Consider the following 12021-nt stretch of genomic DNA (forward strand, 5'->3'; position numbering starts at 1 on the left):
GACGCCCTGGTGACACCGTGGGTGTTCCAATCGGTCTATGTATTTCCTCCTCTTCCTCTCATACCCAAGGTGTTGAGAATCATAAGAAAAAGAGGAGTGAGAACAATACTCATTGTTTAGAAGGACTTGGTATCCAGATCTGCAAGAAATGCTCACAGAGGACCCGTGGCCTCTTCCTCTAAGACAGGACTTGTTGCAACAAGGACCCTGTCTGTTCCAAGACTTACCGCGGCTGCGTTTGACGGCATGGCGGTTGAACGCCGGATCCTAGCGGAAAAAGAAATCCAGATGAGGTCATTCCTACGCTGATAAAGGCTAGGAAGGACGTGACAGCTCAACATTATCACCGTATATGGCGAAAATATGTTGCTTGGTGTGAGGCCAGGAATGCCCTTACGGAGGAATTCCAGCTGGGCTGTTTCCTTCACTTCCTACAGTCATCAGTGACTTTGGGCCTAAAATTGGGTTCCACTAAGGTCCAGATTTCGGCCCTATCCATTTTCTTTCAAAAAGAGCTGGCTTCTCTACCTGAAGTTCAGACGTTTGTGAAGGGAGTGCTGCGTATTCAGCCTCCTTTTGTGCCCCCGGTGGCACCTTGGGATCTTAACGTGGTGTTGAGTTTCCTGAAATCCCACTGGTTTGAACCACTCAAAACGGTGGAATTGAAATATCTCACGTGGAAGGTGGTCATGCTATTGGCATTGGCTTCGGCTAGGCGTGTGTCAGAATTAGCAGCTTTGTCACATAAAAGCCCCTATCTGGTTTTCCATGCAGATAGAGCAGAATTGCGGACCCGTCCACAATTTCTGCCAAAAGTGGTTTCATCCTTTCATATAAACCAACCTATTGTGGTGCCTGTGGCTACTACTGACTTGGAGGATTCCGAGTTGCTTGATGTGGTCAGGGCTTTGAAGGTTTATGTAGCCAGAACGGCTAGGGTCAGGAAAACAGAATCTTTGTTTATCCTGTATGCTTCCAACAAGCTTGGTGCTCCTGCTTCAAAGCAAACTATTGCTCGCTGGATCTGTAATACGATTCAGCAGGCTCATTCTGCGGCTGGATTGCCGCTGCCAAAATCAGTTAAGGCCCATTCCACTAGGAAGGTGGGCTCTTCTTGGGCGGCTGCCCGAGGGGTCTCGGCATTACAGCTGTGCCGAGTGGCTACTTGGTCAGGTTCAAACACTTTTGCAAAGTTCTACAAGTTTGATACCCTGGCTGAGGAGGACCTTGTGTTTGCTCATTCGGTGCTGCAGAGTCATCCGCACTCTCCCGCCCGTTTTGGAGCTTTGGTATAATCCCCATGGTCCTTACGGAGTCCCCAGCATCCACTAGGACGTTAGAGAAAATAAGATTTTACTTACCGGTAAATCTATTTCTCGTAGTCCGTAGTGGATGCTGGGCGCCCGTCCCAAGTGCGGACTTCTTCTGCAATACTTGTATATAGTTATTGCTGCAATAAGGGCTATATTTTTGTTGCATCAGGGTTGAACTGATGCTCTGTTGTTGTTCATACTGTTGACTGGGTAAGTTTATCACAAGTTATACGGTGTGATTGGTGTGGCTGGTATGAGTCTTACCCTGGATTCCAAAATCCTTTCCTTGTACTGTCAGCTCTTCCGGGCACAGTTTCTCTAACTGAGGTCTGGAGGAGGGACATAGAGGGAGGAGCCAGAGCACACCAGAATCTAAATTCTTTCTTAAAGTGCCCATGTCTCCTGCGGAGCCCGTCTATTCCCCATGGTCCTTACGGAGTCCCCAGCATCCACTACGGACTACGAGAAATAGATTTACCGGTAAGTAAAATCTTTTTTTTTTTTTTTACTTTTTTGGGTGTAATTTTCTTCCTAAAGTGACGGGGAACCCCAACTAGTGAACCGTGTCCCCTCGCATGGCTCGCTTCGCATGCTTCGGGCAAGGTGCCTCGCTCCTATACCGCTGCGCTTGGCACAGGTTACCGTTCCCAATTGTAGTCCACGTGGATCGTAAAGTATGAAAAAGTTCAAGAAGTAAATGTTTTTGAAAAACTTATGACGACCTTTTGAACTGTCGATCTAGTACATGTCGACCTAATGACCCTGTCGACCAATAGTGGTCGACCTATTGACCGTATCCCGTTTCAGCAGAGTGGAGAGGACGGAAGCCAGACTGGAAAGGGTCAAGCAGTGAGTGGGAAGAAAGGAAGTAAGGCGGTTGTAGACAATACGCTCAAGGAGTTTGGAGGCAAAGGGAAGGAGAGAGATGGGTCGGTAGTTGGAGAGAGTGTGTGGATGAAGGGTAGATTTTGTAAGAATAGGGGAGACGTAGCATGCTTGAAGTGCAATCTCGCAGATCTTTATTTTAGCTGTGGGGTTTAATTATATAATTGTATTTTTTGGAAAGGCACGGCTGTGCTCCTTTTGGCTTTAAAAAATTAAATCCAGTGGCGAAAAACACAAAAAATCATCGGTTTTGACAAATCGCTGTTCATTACATTTCCTCCGTAATGTCTTTGTGACTTCCATTAATTGTTCCTTAGATGTTCCATACTCTAGTGGTGATAATCGTGATTTTATGTTAGTTTATTACCAATGTTCCTGAAATCTTCTGTTATAAGGGCAAAGTGTCTTCTGTGCAAACTCACATTTAAAAACTCACTTATGCAGCAGCATTCCCCCCCCCCCTCCACCCCCACCCATGAAACCAGTCCACGACAGATCCACTTTTCCACTTTAAAGATGATTTTGTTATCTTGGCTTCTACCGACATTTGCACTGGTAATTTCAGTCCTCTGCAAAATCCGCTCACCAGTTGCAAAACATTTTCTCATAGACTTTTCCCAAAATTATATGTTCCTTTGAATATCCCATTAGTCAGGGCGAGTGACTCACATACTGCAGTTTTAGTCGCTGACCTTTGGTAAAGCTGAAACTGGCGCAATGTAGAGAAGACGTTCTGCTGTCTGACCCTGAGGCCGGTGTAGAAGAAATACTAGCTGTAGGCGATGGTATGATCTGTGTAGATGAGAATACTGCAGGCATCGGATGGTAATCTCTGTGGTTTCCTGGAACCAGGTGATACGAGAAGGAGATCGAGCGGCCGGGATGAAGAAGACGAGGAGCTGCAGAAACGTCGGCAACTCCAGGAAGAGCAATTGATGAAGGTGAGACAAGAACAAGTTGAAGATTCAGCTCTTGGAGCTGTCAGTAATATAAGGCAATGTGAGTGGGGTCGTATTACTCCTTGAGTCACGGCTAGGACACCTTAGGAGGTACAAGGGTCTTCAGGCACCATTCAAAGAAAGTATTTCCCCTTCTTCTTCTTCTTCTTCTTCAGGAGCTTCTGATGGGTTTGTGGAGATGCAGATCTAATGTCTGCATCGGCTCTCCAATAATTTGGGTGTTGTTTCCATAATTGACAACCCCACACCTTCCCATGTTAAAACTGTGAATTAATATAGATTATAAGTAGATACAGGCAGCATGGAATATGGAGCAAACACACCTTTCAGTTAGGATGAGAGAGAAAGAGTCCAAAACACCATCTACAAGATATAAAATAAAGTCAGTATATAAAACAGAATATATTCAGATGTCGGCAATAAAAACAGCTGTGCAAGAGCGCCACATTGAGGCTGGCACACACCTTAGATACAGATATCTACAGGCCAGAGGCACAGACAATGGCGCTTCCCTATATAATGGTGTACATGAGTCCACGGATGTAATAGTCCATCACGTCTCAATGAAACACAGAGGGAACGAGATGTAATAAAGCTTGAAGAGAGATGAAACGCCAACCAATCAGCTCCTAGCTGCCAGTTTTCAATCACATTGGGGAAATGTATCAAAGCTTGGAGGGAGATGAAGTAGAGAGATAAAGTACCAGCCAATCAGCTCCTAACTGGCATTTTACGGGCTGTGCTTGAAAAAATGGCAGGAGCTGATTGGTTGGTACTTTATCTCTCTCCAATCTGTGATACATCTTCCCCATAGTCTCTCAATCTCGTGTCTGCGTGTGGTGAAGACAAAAAAACAAATACTGTATATGTTGTAGTGTTTTTGTGGTGGTCTAATGTGATAAATAGAGTATTTAACTTATTGGACCTGCATCGAGGATTCACAGAAGGCCGATGCTCGGGGAAAGATTATTTTTAAAGAGTCCTCGCTGTGCGTTGGCCCGCTGTCATCGCGCAGCCTAGTGCAGCTCTCCAAGTATCAACGGTAGCAGCCAGGAGCGGGCCCCCTCTCTGTCCGAGCCCAGGACTCCAGTCCCGGCAGTCCCCCCTGATGGTGGCCCTGGTCGTTACTAGTGCAGAATTTTTTCGCTGCTTGGCGTCATGCCTGCGCATTACGATCCGTACACGTGCGCAGTCAATCCATAATCGGCTGCTGTGCGAATTCGCACAATAGCGATCAGGTCTGGATTAGGCCCTATATTAGTATAGTTACTATCCCTCTATATTAGTGGAGTTACTATTACTGAATATTAGTTACATTACTCTACGTTAGTTAATTTGCTCTAAATTAGGTAACTGCCACTCTTAGTTAAATTACTTTCTGTTTATATTATATTACAGTCCTTCTATATTTATTTAGTTACAATCCCTGTCTATTAGTTAGGTTGCTAAGAGTTATTTACATTACTATCTCTCTATATTAGTTGTTACTGTACCTCTATAATAACTATGCACCTTATTCAGTAAGGATTACAGTTTCTGATAGAAAGCAGTTACTGCGATCAAATAGAGAAAAAACGCCCATTGCAGAAATTGCGAATGCATCGCAGTATGCAGTCTGATCGCAAAATCATAAGCAATTACCAGAACATCCAAGATTTTGCCTATCTGCGCCAGGTAATGTCGTCCACAATTCTTGAGACACAAGAGGCTGGAAGTGGTCATCGCTGACATCAGACGCCCTCCTTAAAAACGCCTGGGCACGCCTGCGTTTTTTCAGACACACCCAGAAAACGTCAGGTTTTCCACCCAGAAGCGCCGGCTTCCTGTCGGTCAAACAGCAGCTAAATTGCGATTACAATCTGTACGCAATTTCTGATGCTATTTTTGCTCATGCGTGCACAATGCGAATGCTGCACACGCGCAGTCGTTCAATAATCAGACGGATTGCGAATCGCAAATTTTGCAGTCCTTACTGAGGTCAATGTTACAATCCCTCTATTATAGTTTAGTTACAGTCCCTCTGATTGTTAGTAATCAGGATACAGTCGCTCGCTGTTAGTAGAGTTAGTCCATGTAGTTTAGGTTAATATCACTGTTAGTCCATTATTAGGTGACAGTCCTTCTACATCAGTCTAGATCGAGTCCGTGTTAGCTACTACTTGTCTGACTGTGTCCCAGACACCTCCAGAAGCCAGGAAAGCCCAGCCCACTGCGCAGCCCCGGAATGTTGGGTGCCTATCCTGTAAATTACACGAGCCCCCGCCCATTGCGTCTGATGTGCAGGCTTCCCGGAGCCTTCTCCTCTATGAAATCTCCTGGTTAGTGGATTTATAGACGTGTTGTCTCTATTTAGAGCTAAGACACATATTTTCCTGCTGCTGTGAGTTTGGGATCACCCCAGGAATGAAATCCGTATACAGGATTGCTCCCATTAATAACCGCTCATCTCTTTGTTCTGTTTAGCTCAACTCAGGTCTCGGGCAGCTGATTCTGAAGGAAGAGAAGGAGAACCGGGAAAGGCCTCACTCCGCCGGCCGATACGACTCTTCCGTCTTGGCCTGTAAGGAACAGATCCCGTCAGCACTTTATATAGCGCCTCCAATTTCTTAGTCGTGTTCTGGTGTCTCACATTATAGGAATCCGCTGTTACAGTGTGTGAGTGGAGTGCAGGCTGATCCATTATTAATGAGAGCGCCACCTAATAATTTACTACAGTAGGTACTGGTGACATCACTGAGCAGAGAGGCACTTCGTGGCTCTTGCCTCAGTAGTTGTCACTAGTTTCAACTGAATATTTGTTTCGGATGAGCCAGTCCTGCGCTGCGATGAGAGTCCCTAAAAGCGCCTGAGTCAGATTAGTATGTAACCCCACGGTGTACGCACTAATCCGATTCTACAATATCACCCACAGTGCCTGGCGGCCGCAGGGCAGGGAGGGGGTAGTGCCAGCCAGCGTTCCCCAAATTGGGTGTGTTGCCCCAGCTTTCGGGGAGTGCTGAGGTCCAGGGTATGTGTCATCGCCGAAGGCGATCGCTCCGCAGGATTACAGTTCCAAAATCACCAGCGATAAACTCTTGCCTGTTTGTGGCTGCTCACATTTAGGGGCTGATTCACATTTGGGTACCGGCTGCGATGCGTATGCATGCGACTTGTCACAATGCGCATTGCGATCCCGCTACAGCACGCTGCTACTCGCGGCAAATCTGTATCGGGACACGTGTAATAGTAATAGGATGTTTAGCGATAATCTGCTCTGACCTATAGAGTGCACGTTCTACATATCTCCATCTATTCTTCTCCCCAGCCCTCCGCTCTGATGCCTCCAAGACCTCCTCACTCCCAGGCTACGGAAGAAACGGCCTCCACCGGGTAAGACGACAGTATGAGGGGTTACTGCAGGGCGGGTTCCGTCTCCCAAATCCCGGGACCAGAAGTACATTTGGATATCAGATTTTTCTGTAGTTTGGAATATTTACATATACCGTAATGAGATTCTGGGGATGGGACCAGAATGCATTCATGTTCCATTTATACAGATGCGGCCTCATGCATCCAGCCTCAGTACGCCATGCAGTGCGAGATGCCTCATACATCCAGCCTCAGTACGCCATGCAGAGCGAGATGCCTCATACATCCAGCCTCAGTACGCCATGCAGAGCGAGATGCCTCATACATCCAGCCTCAGTACGCCATACAGCGCGGGATGCCTCATACATCCAGCCTCAGTACGCCATGCAGAGCGAGATGCCTCATACATCCAGCCTCAGTACGCCATGCAGAGCGAGATGCCTCATACATCCAGCCTCAGTACGCCATACAGCGCGAGATGCCTCATACATCCAGCCTCCGTATGCCATACAGCGCGAGATGCCTCATACATCCAGCCTCAGTACGCCATACAGCGCGGGATGCCTCATAAATCCAGCCTTAGTACGCCATGCAGAGCAAGATGCCTCATACATCCAGCCTCAGTACGCCATGCAGAGCGAGATGCCTCATACATCCAGCCTCCATACGCCATACAGCGCGGGATGCCTCATACATCCAGCCTCAGTACGCCATACAGCGCGAGATGCCTCATACATCCAGCCTCAGTACGCCATACAGCGCGGGATGCCTCATACATCCAGCCTCAGTACGCCATACAGCGCGGGATGCCTCATACATCCAGCCTCAGTACGCCATACAGCGCGAGATGCCTCATACATCCAGCCTCAGTACGCCATACAGCGCGGGATGCCTCATACATCCAGCCTCAGTACGCCATACAGCGCGGGATGCCTCATACATCCAGCCTCAGTACGCCATACAGCGCGGGATGCCTCATACATCCAGCCTCAGTACGCCATACAATGCGAGATGCCTCATATATCCAGCCTCAGTACGCCATACAGTGTGGGATGCCTCATACATCCAGCCTCAGTACGCCATACAGCGCGGGATGCCTCATACATCCAGCCTCAGTACGCCATACAGCGCGAGATGTCTCATACATCCAGCCTCAGCACGCCATGCAGCACGAGATGCCTCACACATCCACCCTTAGTACGCCATGCAGTGCGAGATACCTCATACATCCAGCCTCAGTACGCCATGCAGCACGAGATACCTCATACATCCAGCCTCAGTATGCCATGCAGCACGAGATACCTCATACATCCAGCCTCAGTACGCCATGCAGCACGAGATACCTCATACATCCAGCCTCAGTATGCCATGCAGTGCGAGATGCCTCATACATCCAGCCTCCATACGCCATACAGCGCGGGATGCCTCATACATCCAGCCTCAGTACGCCATACAGCGTGAGATGCCTCATACATCCAGCCTCAGTACGCCATACAGCACGAGATGCCTCATACATCCAGCCTCAGTACGCCATACAGCACGAGATGCCTCATACATCCAGCCTCCATACGCCATACAGCGTGAGATGCCTCATACATCCAGCCTCAGTACGCCATACAGCGTGAGATGCCTCATACATCCAGCCTCAGTACGCCATACAGCGCGGGATGCCTCATACATCCAGCCTCAGTATGCCATGCAGCACAAGATACCTCATACATCCAGCCTCAGTACGCCATGCAGCACGAGATACCTCATACATCCAGCCTCAGTACGCCATACAGCGCAGGATGCCTCATACATCCAGCCTCAGTACGCCATACAGCGCGAGATGCCTCATACATCCAGCCTCAGTACGCCATACAGCACGAGATGCCTCATACATCCAGCCTCAGTACCCCATACAGCGCGAGATGCCTCATACATCCAGCCTCATTACACCATGCAGCGCGAGATGCCTCATACATCCAGCCTCAGTACGCCATGCAGCACGAGATGTGTAAGACGCCAGATCCAGTGCAACTCTGCTAACGTTTGGCGTATTTCTCTGACGTCCTAGTGGATGCTGGGAACTCCGTAAGGACCATGGGGAATAGCGGCTCCGCAGGAGACTGGGCACAAAAAGTAAAAGCTTTAGACTAGCTGGTGTGCACTGGCTCCTCCCCCTATGACCCTCCTCCAAGCCTCAGTTAGATTTTTGTGCCCGAACGAGAAGGGTGCAAGCTAGGTGGCTCTCCTGAGCTGCTTAGAAGTAAAAGTTTAAATAGGTTTTTTATTTTCAGTGAGTCCTGCTGGCAACAGGCTCACTGCATCGTGGGACTAAGGGGAGAAGAAGCGAACTCACCTGACTGCAGAGTGGATTGGGCTTCTTGGCTACTGGACATTAGCTCCAGAGGGACGATCACAGGTTCAGCCTGGATGGGTCCCGGAGCCGCGCCGCCGGCCCCCTTACAGAGCCAGAAGAGCGAAGAGGTCCGGAGAAAGCGGCGGCAGAAGACGTTCCTGTCTTCAAATAAGGTAGCGCACAGCACTGCAGCTGTGCGCCATTGCTCTCAGCACACTTCATACTCCGGTCACTGAGGGTGCAGGGCGCTGGGGGGGAGCGCCCTGAGACGCAATAAAAACGATATAAAAACCTTATATGGCTAAAAAAAATGCATCACATATAGCTCCTGGGCTATATGGATGCATTTATCCCCTGCCAGTTTCCTGAAAAAAGCGGGAGAAAAGGCCGCCGTGAAGGGGGCGGAGCCTTTCTCCTCAGCACACAAGCGCCATTTTCTTTCACAGCTCCGCTGGAAGGACGGCTCCCTGACTCTCCCCTGCAGTCCTGCACTACAGAAACAGGGTTAAACAGAGAGGGGGGCACTATTGGCAGCTAATATATAAATACAGCAGCTATAACAGGGAGTAACACTTATATAAGGTTATCCCTATATATATATAGCGCTCTGGTGTGTGCTGGCAAACTCTCCCTCTGTCTCCCCAAAGGGCTAGTGGGGTCCTGTCCTCTATCAGAGCATTCCCTGTGTGTGTGCTGGGTGTCGGTACGATTGTGTCGACATGTATGAGGAGGAAAATGATGTGGAAGCAGAGCAATTGCCTGTGTTAGTGATGTCACCCCCTAGGGAGTCGACACCTGACTGGATGGTAGTAATTAAAGAATTACGTGACAATGTCAGCACTTTGCAAAAAACTGTTGACGACATGAGACAGCCGACAAATCAATTAGTGCCTGTTCAGGCGTCTCAGACACCGTCAGGGGCGCTAAAACGCCCGTTACCTCAGATGGTCGACACAGACCCTGACACGGATACTGAATCCAGTGTCGACGGTGACGAGACAAACGTAATGTCCAGTAGGGCCACACGTTATATGATCACGGCAAGGAAGGAGGCATTGAACATTTCTGACACTACAAGTACCACAAAAAAGGGTATTATGTGGGGTGTGAAAAAACTACCAGTGGTTTTTCCTGAGTCAGATGAATTAAATGAGGTGTGTGATAAAGCGTGGGTTTCCCCCGATAAAAAACTGCTGATTTCTAATAAATTATTGGCACTATACCCTTTCCCGCCAGAGGTTAGGGCACGTTGGGAAACACCCCCTAGGGTAGATAAGGCGCTCACACGCTTATCAAAACAAGTGGCGTTACCGTCTCCTGATACGGCCGCTCTCAAGGAACCAGCTGATAGAAGGCTGGAAAATATCTTAAAAGGTATATACACACATACCGGTGTTATACTGCGACCAGCGATCGCCTCAGCCTGGATGTGCAGCGCTGGAGTGGCTTGGTCGGATTCCCTGACTGAAAATATTGATACCCTGGATAGGGACAGTATATTATTAACTATAGAGCATTTAAAGGATGCATTACTATATATGCGAGATGCACAGAGGGATATTTGCACCCTGGCATCTAGAGTAAGTGCGATGTCCATTTCTGCCAGAAGAACGTTATGGACGCGACAGTGGTCAGGTGATGCGGATTCCAAACGACATATGGAAGTATTGCCGTATAAAGGGGAGGAGTTATTTGGGGTCGGTCTATCGGACCTGGTGGCCACAGCAACGGCTGGGAAATCCACCTTTTTACCCCAGGTCACCTCTCAGCAGAAAAAGACACCGTCTTTTCAAACCCAGTCCTTTCGTCCCTATAAGGGCAAGAGGGAAAAAGGCCGCTCGTTCCTGCCCCGGGGCAGAGGAAGGGGAAAAAGACTGCACCATGCAGCCTCTTCCCAGGAGCAGAAGCCCTCCCCCGCTTCTGCCAAGTCCTCAGCATGACGCTGGGGCTCTGCAAGCAGACTCGGGCACGGTGGGGGGCCGTCTCAAGAATTTCAGCGCGCAGTGGGCTCACTCGCAAGTGGACCCCTGGATCCTGCAGGTAGTATCACAGGGGTACAAATTGGAATTCGAGACGTCTCCCCCTCGCCGGTTCCTGAAGTCTGCTCTACCAACGTCTCCCTCCGACAGGGAGGCAGTATTGGAAGCTATTCACAAGCTGTATTCCCAGCAGGTGATAATCAAGGTACCCCTCCTACAACAGGGAAAGGGATATTATTCCACGCTGTTTGTGGTACCGAAGCCGGACGGCTCGGTGAGACCAATTTTAAATCTAAAATCTTTGAACACTTACATAAAAAGGTTCAAATTCAAGATGGAGTCACTCAGAGCAGTGATAGCGAACCTGGAAGAAGGGGACTATATGGTATCTGTAGACATCAAGGATGCTTATCTCCATGTCCCAATCTACCCTTCTCACCAAGGGTACCTCAGGTTTGTGATACAAAACTGTCATTATCAGTTTCAGACGCTGCCGTTTGGATTGTCCACGGCACCACGGGTCTTTACCAAGGTAATGGCCGAAATGATGATTCTTCTTCGAAGAAAAGGCGTATTAATTATCCCTTACTTGGACGATCTCCTGATAAGGGCAAGGTCCAGGGAACAGTTAGAGGTCGGAGTAGCACTATCTCAGGTAGTGCTACGTCAGCACGGGTGGATTCTAAATATCCCAAAATCACAGCTGATTCCAACAACACGTCTACTGTTCCTAGGGATGATTCTGGACACAGTCCAGAAAAAGGTGTTTCTCCCGGAGGAGAAGGCCAGGGAGTTATCCGAGCTAGTCAGGAACCTCCTAAAACCAGGACAAGTGTCCGTGCATCAGTGCACGAGAGTCCTGGGAAAAATGGTGGCTTCTTACGAAGCGATTCCATTCGGAAGATTCCATGCAAGAACTTTTCAGTGGGATCTGCTGGACAAATGGTCCGGATCGCATCTTCAGATGCATCAGCGGATAACCCTATCTCCAAGGACAAGGGTATCTCTCCTGTGGTGGTTACAGAAGGCTCATCTTCTAGAGGGCCGCAGATTCGGCATTCAGGATTGGATGCTGGTAACCACGGATGCCAGCCTGAGAGGCTGGGGAGCAGTCACACAGGGAAGAAATTTCCAGGGCTTGTGGTCAAGCATGGAAACGTCTCTTCACATAAATATCCTAGAGCTAAGGGCCA

General features: G+C 48.7%; 1 protein-coding gene across 6 annotated transcripts in view; it reads left to right on the forward strand.

The window, feature by feature from the left end:
- ABLIM1 (actin binding LIM protein 1) overlaps positions 1 to 12021 on the forward strand; it is a 235503-nt gene that overhangs the window by 192729 nt on the left and 30753 nt on the right. For all 6 annotated transcript variants that reach the window (XM_063962540.1, XM_063962538.1, XM_063962543.1 and 3 more), the window contains 3 exons: positions 3051 to 3139; positions 5621 to 5717; positions 6462 to 6526. In XM_063962540.1, the coding sequence (XP_063818610.1) occupies positions 3051 to 3139; positions 5621 to 5717; positions 6462 to 6526 (251 nt within the window). The remainder of the gene's footprint in view (positions 1 to 3050; positions 3140 to 5620; positions 5718 to 6461; positions 6527 to 12021) is intronic.

Source organism: Pseudophryne corroboree, chromosome 3 (genome assembly GCF_028390025.1).
Source record: "Pseudophryne corroboree isolate aPseCor3 chromosome 3, aPseCor3.hap2, whole genome shotgun sequence".
Taxonomy (NCBI): Eukaryota; Metazoa; Chordata; class Amphibia; order Anura; family Myobatrachidae; genus Pseudophryne; species Pseudophryne corroboree.